At 40.5% G+C, this 19,150-nt stretch overlaps 1 protein-coding gene across 1 annotated transcript in view; it reads left to right on the top strand.

Annotated features, from left to right (window-relative positions):
* The window catches only part of YTHDC2 (YTH domain containing 2), a 33,937-nt gene extending 28,505 nt beyond the window's left edge, over positions 1-5,432 (top strand). The window contains exons 24-28 of the mRNA XM_009893810.1: positions 50-342; positions 757-934; positions 1,922-2,125; positions 3,982-4,164; positions 5,352-5,432. Of these exons, the coding sequence (XP_009892112.1) occupies positions 50-342; positions 757-934; positions 1,922-2,125; positions 3,982-4,164; positions 5,352-5,432 (939 nt within the window). The remainder of the gene's footprint in view (positions 1-49; positions 343-756; positions 935-1,921; positions 2,126-3,981; positions 4,165-5,351) is intronic.
* Positions 5,433-19,150: the final 13,718 nt, after the last annotated feature.

Raw genomic sequence — 19,150 nt, 5'->3', positions numbered from 1 at the left:
GTCTGATCTAATTTTTATTAGCCTTTAACAGAATTGAAATTCATTACAGGCTGCTGGTTTGCTGTTGCAACTCAGACAGAAGTGGCACAGCTTATTTCTGCGTCGTATGCGAGCTCCTTCTAAACCGTGGTCTCAAGTTGATGAAACAACTGTAAGAGCAATTACAGCTGTTTTAAGTGCTGAAGAACAGTCTGCAGGTTTGCAGCAGCCTTCAGGAATTGGTCAGAGACCAAGACCTATGACTTGTGAAGAACTTCCTTTAGCATCTACGTGGAGGTCAACCAACAGTAGAAAAAGCTCAGCAGAAACCGAATTCTCTGATGACTCCTCTAATGCTGAAAAGTAAGCTTTTGGGATCTCCTAGAGACTGTAGGTTAGCTATAAAACCATCAATTGAATTTCTGCTAGTAATGAAAAGGAAGAAACAATAGAAATACAGTTGACAGAATTGGTACTGTCCTACGCTGCATTGTAGTGATTTCACGGAGAAGTATTTTGTGTATGTGCCTGCTGTTTTAAAGAGCAGTCAGGAATATTGTCTGTGAATTACAGTTCTCTGTGAAGAAGTAGCAGCAGGATTTTAACCCTAGCATGCAAACCCAATTCACAATCAGTGTTTTTTTTAGTTATTGTTTAATATATTTTGGAATTACTGTAATATATATAGTCATGCAATAGGCTGATACGTGGATACAAATTGTTCTGTGATTGCTTATGAAACTCCTGGTATGTCCTGTATCTGCCTTTACTTTTTAGAGTTTTAATGAAATCTACACCTCCCACACTTCACCAGCCAAAGAAGTACAAAGGAAAAAACATTTTGCACTCCAAACGAACTTCAGATGACAGGTCAGATCAATCATCAGTGAAGTCTACAGACAGCAGTAGCTATCCTAGCCCCTGTGCTAGTCCTTCTTCTCCAATATCTGGAAAGGTAGAGTTCTCGTAAACAAATTACCCTACTCTTCAAAATTAATAGAATATCAGAAATAAATTTATATCTTGATGTCTTTCAGCAACGATCAGGTATTGTATTGATTAAGAACCTAACAGATTTTCGTTTTTAACAGCTGCATAATACTTACTTCTTTAAAATCTAGACTAAATATCCTTGTTACACTACTTTAATACAGTAAAAATATTATTCTTTGCAGACTGCTGAGGTAAAGCTATCCCAAGTAGAAAAAATTGGATTTTTTTTTAAACTTAATATAAAAACCAGTGAAGGTGTATTTTTTTTTCTAAATTAGTATAAAGGACATACATTGATACTGATTCTCTTGAAGTTTTGTGTTATCTGCCTTATTATGACAGCTTGCTTTTTTTATGACAGATATTTTAACAAAGCATAAATTTTTAATGAGGTTATTGGCACAATTTTCTGTATGTACTTGAATAGTAAACTCCAGTAATGCTAAACAGATCACTGAGAGGGAGCCCCATTGTTCCTCTAGGCACAGATTCATTGGAGGATTTAATAATTCCTCTTAAGTCCCTCAGTTTTTAAAATCAGCCAGTGTAAAAGGAGGAAAACTTATGTTTCCTGAAGGTGGAAATGTGAGTAGCGTGCTTTGGGCTACAGTCTAGAATGATTAATTTTGTGTCCTCTGAAGGTGTGTCAGACTTCAAAGAATTGTAATTAATCACTAGACTATTTAGGCCTGTTCTGCTATACATATTTGCTGCCCCTCATGAATGAATTATTATTTTGGAAAGTGCTTAAAAAATGTAAAATAAATATGAAATACATTTTAAGACCAATTCAGATGGTAGCAGCTGCTAGATTCTGTTTCTTGTAGAATCTGGGGGAGGAGAGCGGGAGCGCAGTTAATGGATTTCTGTCTTCATGTGTGTAAAACTTAAGAACTAAAGCCTGTTTTATTGTACTGTAACTTAATTTAATTTAATTTAACTTTTCCAGGGTTCCAAATCTCCATCACCAAGACCAAATATGCCAGTTCGGTACTTTATAATGAAAAGTAGCAACTTGCAAAACATTGATATTTCTCAACAGAAGGGTATATGGTCTACTACGCCAAGTAACGAACAAAAACTAAATAGGGCCTTTTGGGAGAGCAGCATGGTTTACTTAATATTTTCTGTTCAAGGATCTGGACACTTTCAGGTGAGTCTTTAGTTAATATTAAATATTAGTTAATATTAAATATTATTTGGTTGATGGTTTAGGAGGGCGCAGCAAATGACTGTAGTGGGGAGGTTTTTGCTTATAACTTCTGACCTTCTAATAAGTAGAGTAGTAAGCAACTATGTCTGGTCACTGAGGAAGGACTACTTCATTCTTCTCTGAAATACATCCTTTTAGTTAACTCAGTTTGTCACTCAAAGGCTAAGACTGAATTGCCTCAAAACATGGAGTCAGAATAATGTTTATGCCCACATTAATCCTTTAAAACAATAACAAGCCAAACAAACAAATCCTAACAAAGCAGGGGATTGCTATTCTTTCCTCAGCATGCCAAAATAAATATTGTAAGTGAACAAGCAGTTATAATCAAGCCACAGCTTTCTAAAGCTGAGAAACTCATATATGTCTTTATTACAAATTTTAATAAAATCTGTTTTGCCTGAACTGTAGTTTCTAAAAGTTAGGAAGCTGGAAACTCATGGCCATGATTCTTCCAGAGCTGTGTCTTGACTTCAAGTTTAGCAAGGTATTTGTCAATAATTTATTGACAAATTTGTAGCCAATTTGAAGTTAAAGGCTTGACCTGGTAATGCAAAGTTGCAGGTTTGCTGTGTTGTACAGAGGGCTAAACTTGGTTGTTCCAGGTAAAGAAAGTTCGATTTACTTCTCTCTATATAAATTGTTCATAAAGTCAGCTGAACCTAAAATCTCATGAACTAACCCAAATATGCCTCTCTTGGTGATACCACTGAAGGATTACAGTGAGATATACATATGATGGTTTGGCAAATGCAGATGTAATATTGGAGAGTAATTTTCAGCATGCCAGTTGATACTAAAAATGAGTGATGTATTGGTGATCTTAGGTAAGGAAGTTGGGAGAGAAAGACATGCTGAGGTCAGGAATGTAGGTGGTTGATGCTGCCTTGCCCTTCCAGTTTTGACAATGCACTGAACATTCATGGGAATGTGAGATTTACATTCCTCTTAATATTCTCTTGTACCAGCTGTCTCTTTACTTTCCACCTTTATTTTTCCTCTGTTCCTGTCATTAATTTTCATTTAAGTCTGGCTTGAGCTATCTAGGACTACATGTCTTACAACAGTAGTGTGTGCTGGTAACTTACATAGTACACTGCATATCTTGGACTCCTAAGTCATAACTGGCATAAATTTACCTGAATAGCTAGTTGGGTGTGTGGTGGTGGTTTTTTTTTTTTTCGTTATGTTTGTTTTGTGGGCGTCCTTAAATAAGTCAGCAGCAATCTTGGATTTGGAGGTTGTTTTATTTTCTTTCTGAATATTTGTCTTGTTGGAGTTTCTTCCTGTTTCATTGGAGAAGGAAACAAAAGCAACTTCTTTCTCTGAAGAACAGGTACACTCAATTCGGTGTGAAAGTTTGTTAACATAGAGGGAACATGGGAAGGAAGGAATGGATTTCTGCAAAAAACTTTTATGACTAACAAAGAATAGCTAATGGACTGTTACGTAGTAGAACATTCATCATGATTCTTGACACTTCAAATGGTTTTATGACACCTTTTCAACCTCTGTTACAAAGCTTAAAAAAACTTTTTATGGTAGTTGTGAGATTAATTGGGAGACATTGTGGTCAAACTCTAGAAGGCACATTTGAATTGGGAAAACAAATGATACTTCTTTTAACTTTCTAGATGTAAACATTTTAGAAGTTCCAGCTTCGTGGGGGAGAGTGTGTGAATCACTTTGAAAATACTTTGAAATTTCCGTATGAAGTCCAGTCATTTATTTAATTTCAATGTAAGCAGATACAATCTAATTATGTCTTTATTTTCATATTTCAATTTTTGGTGCAGGGTTTTGCTAGAATGGCTTCAGAGATAGGGTGTGAGAAAAGTCAAGACTGGGGATCTGCTGGTTTTGGAGGTGTATTTAAAGTGGAGTGGATCCAAAAAGAAAGCATTCCTTTTCAGTTTGCACACCATTTGCTCAACCCTTGGAATGACAATAAGAAAGTACAAATAAGCAGAGATGGCCAGGTAATGTTATTATCTTCTAAAGTCTTCTGTACCTGGTAGAACTGTGTATTGTTTATTAGCTTTTCAGCCTTTACATTTATCTCAACTGTCCTCATATGTCTGTTGATGATCAGTTCACTGATGCACATTGCACATTCTGGTAATGCGTTACTGTTGAAGTAATGGAGGCTTGTTGATAATATCAAAGCAGTTTCTCATGTAATACATGTTTTAAAAAAAAAAAAAAAGAAGTAAAGCTGGATGCTTCCAAAAAGAAACTCTTTTGGAATTTGCCATTTTGGTTCTGTTCCCTGTTTGGTTCAGATTTGTTCCCTGAGATAGTCTGTCACACCCAAATGACTATTCATAATTATCGCTTTGAGTTTTCTATAAAGACTGAAGAGAATCCTGAGATTTGAGGTGGAATAAAGCTTAGGACAGTTCTGCAATCTATTAAAGATAAATGCAGCTACAAAAAGCTGGAAGATAATTGGCACAGGAGTTCTCTGTGGCAGTTTCTGAGTTCTCCCTAGTCTCCTCCCAAAATATCTTCTTGATAAGAGATTCTAGAGCTAAACTTGTATCATCTTCTCACTACTTCCCCGAAATCTCTGCAGTTGTAAGAATGAGGAAAAGAGTATGGCATGTGGTGGAGTTAACAGTGCTTCTGCTGGAAGTGTCTGTTAAGACCTAAAGAGTCTTAACGATCTTAAAACCAACTAATTTATATTAATGTCTATGATTCCGCCAAGAGCTGCTGTATTAACTGTGGTATGCCTTTCCACATTCTCCACCACATTTCACTGAATTAAACTTAAAATATGTGGAGAATAATCATCCTTAGTTAATGAGTTAAATGGCCTCTGGAAGGTACAAAGTATGGTGCATATGTTCTTGTGTATGGTGGTGGTGTGTTCACTCCTAATTCTCTTCTTAAGAACTGACATCTTGCTGTGAACGAAAAAAAACCCAAACAACCTGTAGGCTAGGGTTGTTTACGGATGTTTTTATCTCCTCTTGAGGTCTAGTGAGAAAACCGTCCTGTGCAGGGAGTTCTAATGTATGGCTCAATAGCAAAGGGAATAAGATATTTTAGAAAGACTGAAAACAATCACCATTAACTTCTGTAACGATTTTATTATAAATGGTTTCTCTGTGTTCAGTAGTAACAGTGCAAATAATTTCTCTAATTTCCTGCTCATTTCTAGGAGCTGGAACCCCAAGTTGGAAAGCAGTTACTACAGCTTTGGGACCATATTCCTTTGGCAGGAAAAAACTCAAGTGATTGAGCATGTCAAGTGATGTGATAGAGGTAGTTAATTTCATGCATTACTTGCTGTTTGTATAATAAAGGAAAAGCCGTCTGTATACAATGTATGGTTACAGTACTGTCTTTCCTTTGTAATTTGCAGAAGAACAGGTACACTTAGTACTAAATATTCACTTCCTTTTGATTTTTTTTTTAGCTGTCATTTTTGAAACATCAGCTATAACCACTAGAGCCAGCAGCGTGCCTACAATATAAAGATGAGGAATGAGGCAGAGCAACAAGCTTCTGAAGCTGTTAGTGATGCTCTGCAGCTAGCAGTGCAAAAATAAGAGGGAATGATGTTGGTTTTCTGTATTTCCTTGTCTTAACAAATGTTGTAACATTATTCAGCAACCTGTTTTTGACTGCATTATTTTTTTACAGTAGTATGCATTTGATATTTAAATACATGGTTAAGTTCAAAACTCAGTTTGAAACAAGGGACTGCATATAAGCTGTTAGTGGGTTTAAAATACCACAGCAGACAGTGTAAATACACAGTTTACCTTTAAAACTTTCTCAACACAGTAAAATGTATGAGAGAAACCAGTGTACTATTAATTAATCAGTCTTCCAGTTTGCTTAAAATGAATACATTGAGAATAAATGTCTCCAAATATATTGGAAGATTCCATAAGTAGTTGTTGAACTTCTGTATGCACAGTGTGAGAGAGCAGGATATATTCATACAAAAAACTGGGCTGCTGGAGAATGTAAAATTTTAATTTAAATCCATAAGTGAAAGGAGCATGAGACTTTTGAGAGTGGATCGGTCCAACTTATGTTTCCACTTCAAATTGTTTCTTACCTTTAAAAAGTATGCTTTGGCAAGCTGAAACAGTCTTTCAAAGGCCTGCTGCCAAATGGTACTCTAATAGTTCACTAACTTGGGCATTATTGCAAGATTTTTATTTCTTACAAAAAAAAATTAAACTATTGAACTGTTTCCTTTTATTAGGCTTCTCCATAGTTGTTAACTTGCTGTACTATAAGGCTGGTGTGAATTCAGTCTGCTCACTGTCAGCAGTATGTTTGTGTTGATTGTTAGATTAAACCAAGACCTTTTTCTACTTCTAAGCCTGTACTTACGTTTTTCGTGTCTGCTAAGAATATTCGCACAGTTCAGAGTACCCTGAGCGTTCATTCTTGCATTCTGTGTAGTGACTTCCATACATAGTCAGTCGGGTTTGCCTTTGCAAGACTAACTGGGTCCTTGTAAGGCTAGTATGGCCTAATGGGGTATTCTGGAGACTGTGCACACAATGGAGCTGTGAAACTCACGTTGCGTTACAAGATACTTCCAGGCCTGTGCCCACTCAGGAACGTGGGGTGATATTGCCTTGTACAGGATTCGCAGGCCCTGTGCACACCAAGGACAGAGCTGGCATGGAGGGTGAGACGAGGTGGGGTGTAATGTTTGATTAACAAGCCCAAATAGTGCTTCTGTGGCTCGATGATAAAAAGGACAGTCCGCCAAGGAATTTGCATTCCCCAAGGTTGTTGGCTGGTCCAGGTCACTTGTCTGGAGAAGAGGTCATACCCTGTACTTGCTTGACAGCCATGGACACAAAAGTCTTTGCATGCCCAGAGGTTAGATCTAGCCCAGTCTTTGTGAATTACTTGACTTGCTGTTGTTACGAGCCAGGTAAGTGTGCTACTGATCTGTATTTTTCTCTATACTTTTATTTAGAGAGAAACTGTTTATCTCTGAAGCTGTTGGTCTGGTGTCTGTTACCATGTCCTGAACTTAGAGCTCTGCAGGGCTGCCTTAAGCCCTTACACTCTGATGTCAGAAGTGGGGTACAGCACACTGTATCATGACCAGCCCTGACCCTGTAGTGGGTGCCTTGGTCGATTATTTTGGGACCTTGCCCTGCCTGCAGACGTCGGATTCTACTTTGATTAGAGAAAGCCAGAAAGACAGAAACACAAAGGGAGAGTTACCCTGCTTATATGTCGTAGCTCATTGCCTTAGAGATACTGAGCAGCATTTGAAAGTAGCTGAAGCCCAAGCTACCTATGAAATAAGCTGGCTCACACCCAGCAGGACACTGCAGCTGCAAGACAGGAGAAGACTCTGGCCCCTGCCTGTGTTAAAAGCCATCAGGCTAATGTGGAGAAACTCGAGCAACACTTAGTCCCCCATGTTGCAGTATCTGTCTGGGAAAAACTTTGGGAAAAACTTGACCATTGTCTGGAAGTTGTGGAAAAGGGAATTTCTTTATATAGAGACCCAGAAGACAGGGATGATACTTGATCTGATTCATATTCGGACAATGCTGTGTCAAATTCCTCCCTTCCTGAAAACTTAATAGTTCAACCAGTTGTTAAAAGAGAGTATGATGCTACTGGAGTTATGACTCATAGAATCATAGAATGGTTTAGGTTGGAAAGGACCTTGAAGATCACTGAGTTCCAACCCCACTGCCATAGGCAGGGACACCTCCCTCTAGACCAGCCTGCTAAAAACCCCATCTAGCCTGGCCTTAAGCACCTCCAGGGATGGAGCATCCACAGCTTCTCTGGGCAACCTGTTCCAGTGCCTCACCACCCTCAAAGTGAAAATTACTTCCTAATATCTTCTCTAAATCTCCCCTCTTCTGGTTTGAAACCATTGCCCCTCATCCTATCACTACATGCCCTAGTAAAAAGTCCTTCCCCAGCTCTCCTGTAGGCCCCCTTTAGGTACCAAAAGGCCGCAGTAAGGTCTCCCCAGAGCCTCCTCTTCTCCACGATGAACAACCCCAGCTCTACCAGCCTGTCCTTGTAGGAGACGTGCTTTAACCTTCTGAGGGCTGCATTACGAAAGGTACATCTACATGCTCTTTCATGAGCACAGACCTAGCCAAAATAAGCGAGTGCTATCACAAATCTGTTCCTCTGGATTATTTAACCTGGCTTGCAAATTTATTACGTGACAGAGGGACATGCTGTCTTGAGTTTCAGAGTGGAAAGTCTGTGGACTCCCTTTGGGGTCTGGGATCCGACTACAGCCTCCAGAAGGAAGCATAGACACTGTCTTCCAGGCAGCACTAGCATATATTCAGAGAAATACCCCCAAATGATTGAGAACCCCTGGCTATTCCCTGGGCTAGTCCCACAGATTTGGAATTGAGGTATCCATCACGCTTCAGAAGTAGCCCCTGTCGCAGAGGAAGACCTGTGTGGACATTGTCCCACGTGGCCTACTGGTGCCCACTAATCAAAAAGGGTCCTAGTCCACTCAGAGCTCGTTTAAAGTCAATAGGCAGTGGCTGCCCAGAACCACCTGCGCTCCGCTCTTACAAAAGGTAGTTTCTGCTGTGCCCTTTCATACCTTGTGGTTAAAAGTGCCCATAAGTGTGTGCGATGTCGAGGAGTGCACAGGAGCTAATTATGTATTGAGGTGCTTCTAAGTACACCTGAAACTACTTTTCTTCCATGATTTGTCAAGGTTTTCATGGCAATCGGACTTCATACAGTTGGCTTCCTTTTAGCATATATTTTAGCAAGTATTTTAAAACAAGGTTCACATGATTTTGCTGGTTTCACATGTCTTTGTTTTAATGATTTTAATGCTGACAAAACTAGGATAAATGATGCTGATAGTGCGGACAATTACTTAATGTGATCTTTTTGGCTCTGATAAGCTGAAAATTTGTTGTGCAGTTGTACTCTGTCTTCCTTTCCTGTTTGTGTTTTCTGCTTTCTCTCCTTTTCCCATGAAGTTGCACATAATATCATGGATGTGCATTCAGGATTGCTGGTAGCATCTGAACTCTGGAAAGACCGTATCAGAGATGAGTAGTGTCTAGAGAACAGATCTAGGGGACTTTCCTTGAAGCTACTGAAGCACTGAAAGTTCATCTGTAAGGAGATAATTATACTGTTTTTTAAACGATGATTTTTTTAAAAAAAAAAAGGTGGTTACCTCTGATCTCTTTAATTGTACGCTCAGTACCACAGCCTATCAGCACTTCCTAGTGACTTCTGATACCACCTTTACAAGACAAGAGTCAACCAGTAGTTGCTACTGCTCATCCTTTGGACTTTTTTCATTCAGCAACAGTAACAGATGGTCTGTAAAACTGAAGGTGAATGCTTTTTCCATAAAGAACAATATTGCAACTTGTCTATGCCACACTCTGGAAGGAGCATCATATCGTATATTTTATATCTATAGTATATGTAAGTGTTTTCATAATTGAACTAAATTACTAGAAGAGGTTATTTTGAATGAAAAAACACTGAACAATGCAATGCATAGTAATCTTGTTTTGCCGTGCAAAGTAATTTGCAGAAATATTTTATTTCTAAATAAAAATACATGTGCGGTCATCCCTTTTCATATGAAATGAACAACTGTTTCTTGTTAATACCATAGTAATACACTTTTCTGAATTGTAACTTTCAGTAAATCAGCATAAATTATTTTTGAGTGAGTCTGAATGTCTACAATAAAATATTCTGCTCTTGAAACTCAGAGGAAAGTGGCCTTGCTTTGTCAGGTAAACTGTTTTTATTTTCTGCATTGTTGTCCATGCAAATTTTGCTAGGTTTCATCCAGTGGAAATAACGATGTCTTTATGACTAGACATTACTTTAGTTAAATCCATGTAAAATGTCTGTATGGTTATTACACTGTGCAGCAAGGAATTTTCTGATAGTTTTTTCCACAAAATCCTCCGCTCTGGTTTCATGTTGTGTCTGTAAAACCACCACTTTGAAAGTTTTGGAGAAGCACTCTTTTAAGCCATCGAGCAGGTTCCCATTTCCTGACCTTGTGTATTGACATTCTTTGTTTTCATTCTGCTCTTCGTATCGCCCTGGTCTCCAGAGGGCACGTGATCTTGGTAGCCGTGCGCGTGATGATACCAGCAGTATCATCAGTCTGTGGAATAACTCCAGCGCTGCAGCTCTGTACCAGGATTCTTAGAAACACCTAGTCTGCCTGATGATGACTGACCGTGATTGTACCTGAAGTGAGAACTAAAGCATCGTGAAGGGCAAGGAGGTGAATCTATCTGAAAAATACAGCACGCAATTCATAGAATCCTTGTATCTATGATGACAAATGGGACAAATGGCCCATCACCATTTTCTGGGCAACAGCAAAAATCCCAGCTTGGAGGTTGTCAGCCAGGAGTTGATTTACTCTGCTTTAAAGTAAATGAAGTTCTTGCAAGCTAGACAGTTGTCCATGAACCCTAGAGTGAGAAGGAAGGGAACAGAAATGGGATTATGGATGACAGCCACAGGTTTGCAAAGTTTGTTCATACCTGAGCAGAGCTTATCTGAGCAGTGCTGATTCAGGACAACTCTAGTCGTGTTCCTCAAGACAGCGGGTAAGAGCTTTGCCAGTGGCTCGTGTGAGAAAATGCTGAGGTGTGTTGCTTCCTTAGGAAAGTATTTCTGAAAATAAGGTAAAGGTGGCACGCTGTTTTGCCAGACAGAATTTAGTTCCTTTCTCCAGGAACTAAAGAAAGTTTGTTAAATATTTTTTTTGTTAAATATTTTGTAGCCTAAAATTGCTTATTTCTTGTAACTATTTCAGTATTTGTTTTTTTACCGCTATTGAACTGATATAATTTCTGGTCCATCATCACAACATCTCCAAAGACATTTCCTCCTGTGCTTGTGGCTTGGATTTCTACTGGGGTTGTTTTTGCAGCTTCCATTTTAAATGCCTGATGCTAGCTGTTGTCAGAATGAAATCATAGCTCACACCTGGCAGGCCAATTCCTCTGGATTGTGGTTGGATCAGTTCATAGTTACCCATAGGTGCTTTGTCTTTAAAGCGAATTAGAGTGCTTTCTGCAGCTACTGAATTTCTTTTTTTCCTTTTCCTTTTTTTTCCCCTCATATGGAGCTGAATTGATTGTTCCACAACAGCCACTTTCTAGATATATTCAATCACGGCTTTCACTACCTGCATAATATTAGCATTTTGTCTCCTGTTGCTCTACATCTTTCTACTCACACTTAGCTGCACCATTTCCTTCCCTGTGGATTATGCTATGTTGCTTTCAGCCATCATTGCTGCTATCTTGCTCCTGTCTTTGTTGCGTCTTCTAGCAGATAGCACAGCACAGAAAGTAGGTGATGCCGCTCTGGATTAAAAGCTGTATTTGTTGTTATGATTCTTCATGTTGAAAGGATGTTGCCTAAAACAAAAGTGTAAGTCTGGGTTTAAAGAGAAATCGGTTCTCAGGAAAGCAGACCGAGGGAATACCTTGCACCATGTTAGAGAATAAAAAGTTAGAGTCCTGACAATACTAAAAAAGCGCGGCACGTAATTGAATCAGGCAATTCAGAAAGGAGGCTGTATTTTTATTTGTGTCAAGCCCAGAAGGATTTTTAAAGCTAATTCCATACCATGGGGGTGTGAAATTACTATTTTTTGCCTTGTGTTGTACAATGCATGGTTCTGAGATTCATAGCCTGATCTTGTAACTTTGCCTGTGTGAGTGGGCATATTGCATTTGGTGCTGTTGATGTATGAGCAAAGGTTGTAGCCTGAGGCTCTTAAATAATGTACCACTTTATTCTATCTATAGGGAACATCTGGTGAAGCCTAGCAGCAATCAAATAAGATTAAGGAACAAAACACAATTGCCGAAATTGCTCCTATATGAGGATGTTCTGGACATCGGCAGAAACTGAGAGTGAAATTGTATGACACGTGAAATAGATTTAGTATCTTCTGCTCTTGTAAAACATCTTAATAATCTTTTTAAAAGCAAGCAGTGCAGAAAGGGGTACCAGCTCTCTGTAGGCTGACCGGCTTGCTGTGACTTTTAGCTTATAGTGTGTCCTGTCAAAATAAGAGGACAAACCTTCCTTTTTTTGGTTATTTTCATGGCTCTCTTCAGATTAAGGAACTCTTTTCATACTCATGCTTTTTGCATTTGTTTAAGTGCACTTAGTAATGAAGAAATCTGTCTTGCAACTTGGCAAGAGTGGCATTTCAGTGGCGGCTGCTGCGTTCAGCAGCTTAGCCACTGCTAAGTTTTAACATGCCCTAAAACTATACTAAATGAGCACGATCACTGTAAGAGAATTACTGTGCTCTATCCACAGCTCCACAGCTTTTAGACTAAAGGGGGATATACCTTTTATTCTAGGACAGGCCTAGGGACCTGGTAAGTGCCAATCTAGGAGGAAGAGAAAAAGAAAAGAAGGGCCACAGGACAACTTACAAACCGTGAAACTTCCAATTTATGAACTTCGTGAGTTGGAGTTGGAACATGAAACTTCAGACTCATGAACTGATGCTCTAGCTTGTTTTCCTGGTTACCTACATTGGTTGAATTGTACTGATTAAAGTAGTGTATAAGTGGCATAGATTTCATGTGTGAATTTCTCTGGCTCTTCTGTCTTCAGAGGCCCTGTGCAAATATGTTACAATGGACCATGGCCCACCCTGGGTGTTAGAGGACTGCAGCAGCTGTATTTATATTGCTCTTTAGTCTGAGGTTGAGGTATAGCTTAGCAAATTTTTTCTGCTTTGATTCGTCTTTACAGTATTGAAGTTGGATGAGGTCAGAAAGTAATTAAAGACCGTGCCATGGTGCATTTACCCAAAGGAGGTACACAGAGTTGCTACTTTGTTTTCCAGGACTCAAGTTAAAAAAATGCAAAAAAGGGCTTTTGTCAGAATTGAAACTTAGTGGGAATGCACCCGTTTTCATTGAGAAGTCACAACAATTTTGACTGAAGTTGTAGATCACAGGCACCCTGTTTTAACATTCCTAGAAAAGGAAATATTGCTGGAAATGGGACCAACGGAATCTTTGGCTTCCGAGGCAAGGAATCAGTAAGTGGTGGAGTTCATATGTACTGAGGTTTATTGCAATTGATGGCATTCCACTCGATAATGAATCAAACCACCAACAGATGCTGTCAGGCTTTGGTAAATGTGGACACAGGAGTTACAGGAGGTATCTGTGGGTTGAAAGGTCACACCAGTCTGCATAAGAAGAACAGAAGGGTAAATAAAGTAGCTCTGTTACAGCCAGATGAGCACTAGTACTACATTTTTGGGGGGTGAGAGCTTTCTTGAACTCTGAACATGTCAAAGCTGTTGAGTTGTTTGTAATATCAGTGGTGAGCCACCAGATGAGTAGGGGTGATAACTGGAAGAAGCATTCACCTTGAAGGAGTATAAACACTGGTGTCACAAAAAACAGGACTGTGACAATGCTTCAGAGCGAAGCTAGGTGGTGCAGTTGGCTAGCATATGGGCTCTTGTCTGCTGGGGACCGTTCTGAAACAAAACCTAGATTTATTAGCAGGTGCAAATGAAATGGCCTCTCCCAGGAAAAGCGGAGAATTATGGTAAGAAATTTGTATAGTAAGCTCTTGCTTTATATCTGACATACTCATCCATGAGTTTTCACTTCTCTAAAGAGGAGGAGGACAAGAGGTACTAGACTGCAGGTAAATATTAAAAGATACATCTTAAAAGTTATTTTTAAAGTACTTTTTTTTTCCTTCTGTGGAAAGCGGATGGTATGAGACCAGGGCAATAAGGATATGTTAGTTATTAAAGGCTTTAAGTAATACTTTTCTTGTGTAAACATTACTTCTGTGGAACACTACTTACCTGCAAGAAATGATGGACATGAGGATGCTTTTTTCTATGTAAAAAAGTCAGCTTGGAACAGGGTTCAGGATCCAGTTCCCAGCCTTGGTGTGGCTTCTCTCCATGACCTTTTATAACTTGATAAAGTGTTTAACTTGCATATAACTTCCCAGCCTTTTAGTGAGGTGTTTATCTGGGTTGCTTGTCAGGAGCTTTCTAGAGAATGCTCGTGCAGTGCCCCGTACTGAAATGCTGTGTATAAAAATGGTTTAAGGTTTGTTTATTAGCTCTTGGTCCCTCAGCACATGGAAAATGTGACTCCTCGCCCAGCTGAAGTGCAGAGATCAGTAGGCTTCTCCATAACAAACTGAGCTGTGCTCCTTGCTATTTCTGTTGTCCTAGATTGCTAGCAACATAATTTTTTTAGAGCAATTTTGTTTTACTGTGCTTGAGCTGTAAACTTAAGAGCGCAGGAGCAGGCAATTCCAAAGTGTCAGAAGTCAAGCAAGCAGGGCAGAAGGCAGGCTGGGCTGAGCAGGGATCTTCTTCTAGAAGTTAGGGGGAGAAGGAATGTGTATGGACACTGGAAGCAAGGCCAGGCAACATGGGAGGACTACAGACATGCTCTTTGCTGCTGTAGGAAAGAAATGCATGGAGCCAAAGCTTGATTAGAACTCGTGCTGGCCAGCACTGTGAAGGACAACAAACCAGGCTTTTTAAAATACGTTAACAGGAAAAGAAGGATCAGAAGTAACATTGGTCAGTTTCTCAATCACATTGGTCACCTCACAAATCGGCACGTAGACAAAGCAGAGACGTTTAATGCTTTTTTCGCCTCTGTCTTCAACACTGATGATAGGCCCTGGGACCCTGGAGCCCTGTGTTGGAAGACCACGACTAGGGGAATGATAAAATCCCAGCCAATACTGAACTTGTTTGAGACTAGCTGTTTCAGCTGGATGTGCATAGATCTGTGGGGCCCAATGGGACTCATCCCAGGGTACTGGAAGATCTAGCTGATGCTATTGTGGGACCTCTCCAGGAGAAGTCTTGGGAGTCTGGAGAGGTCCCAGTTGACTGGAAGCTGGCAAACATTGTCCCAGTTATCAAGAAGGGCAAGAAAGAAGAGCCTGGTAATTACAGGCCTGTCAGTCTCACTGCAGTGCCTGGTAAAATTATGGAGAAGGTTATTCTGGGAGATGCTGAAAAGCACCTAAGAGACAACGTGGTCATTGGTCATAGCCAGCATGGTTTCATAAGTGGGAAAGTCCTGCTTAACCAACTTAATTTCCTTTTATGACAAGATCACCCATCTAGTTGACGAAGGGAAGCCAGTAGATGTGGTTCTTTTTGATTTTAGTAAAGATTTTTATACTGTTTCTCATGGTATGCTTCTGGACAAAATATCCAGCATACAGCTAAAGAAGCCCATTATATGGTGAGCAGTTGGCTGACAGGTTGCGCTCAAAGGGTTGTAGTAAATGGGGTAACATCAGGCTGGCAGCCAGTCGCCAGTGGAGTTCTGCAGGGCTCAGTTTTAGGGCCAGTTCTCTTTAATGTTTTTATAAATAATCTGGACACATTAAGTAAGTTTGCTGATGATACTGATCTAGGAGGAGCTGTGGACTCCCTCGAGGGTAGAGAAGCCTTACAGAGAGAGCTGAGTAGACAAGAGACCAGGGCAATCATGAACCATATGAAATCTATCAAAAGCAAGTGCTGGATTCTCCACCTGGAATGGGGTAACCCTGCTTAGACATACAAACTGGGACATGAGAGGTTGGAGAGTAGCCCTGTGGAAAGAGATCCGGGGGTGTGTGTTGATGGCAAGTTGAGTGTGAGTCCACAGTGTGCCCTGGCAGCCAAAAGGGCCAACTGTGTCCTGGGGTGCATCAAGCACAGCACAGCCAGCCGGTCAAGGGAGGTGGTTGTCCTGCTCTACACTGCACTGGTGCAGCCCCACATTGAGTTCTGTGTGCAGTTTTGGGCACCTTGATATAAGGACATCAAACTACAGGAGTGTGTCCAGAGGAGGGCGAGCAAGATGGTGAAAGGTCTCAAGGGCAAGACTCACAAGGAGCAGCGGAGGTCACTTGGCTTGTTCAGCTTGGTGAAGAGAAGGCTGAGGGGGGACCTCATCGCAGTCTACAGCTTCCTGTTTCCTTTTTCACTCTGAGGCTGGTGAGACACTGGAACAGGTTGCCCAGGGAAGGTGTGGAAGCTCCATCCCTGGAGGTGTTCAAGGCTGGGATGATTGGGACTTTGAGCAACCTGGTCTAGTGGGAGGTGTCCTTGCCCATGGCAGGAAGGTTGGAACTAGATGATCTTAAAGGTCCTTTCCAACCTAAACCTATGATGCTATGAATTGTGACAGCTCAGAAAAGTTCAGCCTTTCTCTGTTGCTGGAATTGGGGTGTGGATGTATTCACAAAGTAGACAGTTTCTACTATTCAAGTCTTTCTCTGCAGGTGAAGAAAACAGCTACTGCAAGATGAAGGGAAATGACAACTGAATGTCTCCATTGAGGACTCCTGATTTGCCCTCTTCCCCAGCTGCTGCTGAAGACTCAGATGCCTTGACCTCCATCACTCTTTTTGCCACTTCACTGGAAGTGCAATCACTTTTGGCTTTTGATGAATATTCAAAATGTCACCATCTGTCACCCTGTCATCTCTGAGGGCAGAAGCAGTTTGATTCTCCAAAGATTTCATCTTCTTTTTTTTTAAAGGAAAGTTGAATAATGATCCCTATCATGAGGGAAAACCACAAAGTGACATCTGCAGAACAGTAATTAAGAAAAACCTTACAGGGTATTGGAATGGAGGGGAGGCACTGGAGATGTTTCTGACTGGCATTCCAGGAGCCTTCTCATTCCCTGAGCTGGGATGGGAGAGAAACATCAGGTCATTACACGGAGAATGTTTTTTTGGCATTTATTTTGAAAAAGGCTGTGCCGTTACTACCCCACTTCTGCTAATACGTGATTTGTCTTCCATCACTTTATCTTGAGTAACTTGCAATTTTATCTGGATCTGACTGCAGGAATGTGGTGAGGAGGGTTTTCCTCCTGAAGTGAGGACTGAGGGTGGTAATTCTTTACGCTATGATTTTGATGAAATGCATCAGGTCTAATATTGAAATTGGAGGAAGGAATTGGTATCCTTACAAATGTGGGCTTTAGACACTGTAAGCCAGGAGACTGAGCTTATGTTGGACACATAGTTTGGTTGTGAAAAATTAAGATGCTAGTTATGTTCCCTCTGACTCCAACCCTTTCTCTCCATATGATCAAAATGGTCATTCCTGTTTATTAACATGGCATTTGGAGGAAGCCTGCTTACAAGGATACCTGTGATCTAAGAAATAAATTTGTTGCTTTACAAGAGTAGAAGGTGAAACTGGCTGACATATTGAAGGGAGAGAGAAAATTTGTGCTCAGTTTCCAGCCTCTGAGTCTTCCCATTGCACAATGTACTCTGTGCCTGGCATACACTGTAGATTTTGTGGACTGGTGTCTTTCTCGAACCTCCAGCCTTTGTTTTTAGATTTGTGGTTTTTGTTTTTTTGTTTTTTCTTTTCTTTGGTCTTTGTGCTGTCAAAGTGAAGGCTGTACAAAGCATCGTGTAATGAAACAATAGATAAAAGCTTTTGTATTGATCTGGCCTGAAATGGCTCTGCAGCAAATTGTTCTGCATTGTCCTGGAGCATTGTTTCAGTGGTCTGTGGGGAAACAAGATGTACCTGTTTACTATTTAAGGGAACCATAAAAGTTTGGGGTTGGTTTGCATTTACTGATGGAGAGAAGTTGCTGAGTAGCAGAGGCAGAACAAAATAGTATCTCTGAATTTGGAGGCACCACCAGAAGTCTCCCCATCACCTACACTTGCTTTAAGGTCAGGTGTAGCATGGAGCTAAGCTCCAACTCCATGCTGGAGAAGTGGGGAGTTTCATAGTGCTTTCTGATTTGCTGTGCTCATTAAAATAGATGCCTCTGTCTTTCCTTTACTTAAGCATAATCTGTGAATCCTGCTGCAGCTGGGCTTCTTTCATGCTCTGCAGGGGAATCCTGTTTGGCAGGATTGCAAGTAATTAGTACCAAATATAGGCAAGGGTGAATCTGGGTGATGCACTGCTTCTGGACTTGCCAAAATCAGAGGAAAAAAATCAGCTGCCTAACCTGGCTGTTTGGTAGTGATCCTAGACCTAATTGGAGTGCAATGCGGGAAGAAGCTTATTATGGCAGGAAAAACAAATAGACCTTCCTGGAAAAGCGTGGTGAAAGCTTAGGGAATATCTGGTTGAAGTCCCTTGGGCTTGTGCCAGGGGAAGAAAAGGGTGCAGGTGCCAAGATACAGTCGGGGAGTGACATCTAGAAGTTAGTCCAAACAATTAGGTCCCGGTTGCTGCTTGCCAGGATTATTTTGTGGTTTCCGCGTATTTTATTTGAATGTTTGGTTATAAAACTTGGGCATAGTTCTTTCCGTTTGTGAAGAAGTGATTTTTTTTTTTTCTCATTGCCAGAAGTTTCTATTTTTTGTTTGTTCTGCCTGTGACACATATCACGTGCTCTTACCATAATCCAAAGACTTCAAAAGCAAATTAAATAATATCTGATGGTGCGGATGTTGAGCAAGGTGAATAGGCAGAGTTTTTAAGGCTAGTGAAAAAATGTTGAGGTGGGGAAAGGAGAGGAATTCATGCATTACTGCCTCTACCTGACCCTCCTCCTTTCTCTGGATTTCAGCTGAAGCTCAAATAACTCCTGGTTCTTCACAGGGCTGCTTTCTCTTTGCTGTTTCCTATGGGACTCTGCCGGTTTATTCTGCTCAGGATGTTCCCAGTTTTTATGCAATCTTTAAAGACAGAACCAGCCATTAAATCAGGTAGTCTGACCTCCTGTACAACATAGACCATTAAATCTGACCTAGCACAGAAGGTGTGCATAAACCTACCTTGTGCCTGGAGGCTTATCGTGCTGTTAGAGATAGCACTGATGTTTCCTCCAGACTCCAGTAATAGGTGCTTTTTCATAAGGACTGTGCTTTGGAAGTTGGAGTCAATTTTCAGATTATTTTTTTTTTTTTTAGCTCCAGGCAAAAGATGACACATGAAAAAAAGCCCCTTCCCCTCCCCCC

This window comes from Charadrius vociferus, unplaced genomic scaffold (genome assembly GCF_000708025.1).
Source record: "Charadrius vociferus isolate BGI_N301 unplaced genomic scaffold, ASM70802v2 scaffold158, whole genome shotgun sequence".
Classification (NCBI taxonomy): Eukaryota; Metazoa; Chordata; class Aves; order Charadriiformes; family Charadriidae; genus Charadrius; species Charadrius vociferus.
This window is presented reverse-complemented; position numbering and strand designations above follow the sequence as displayed.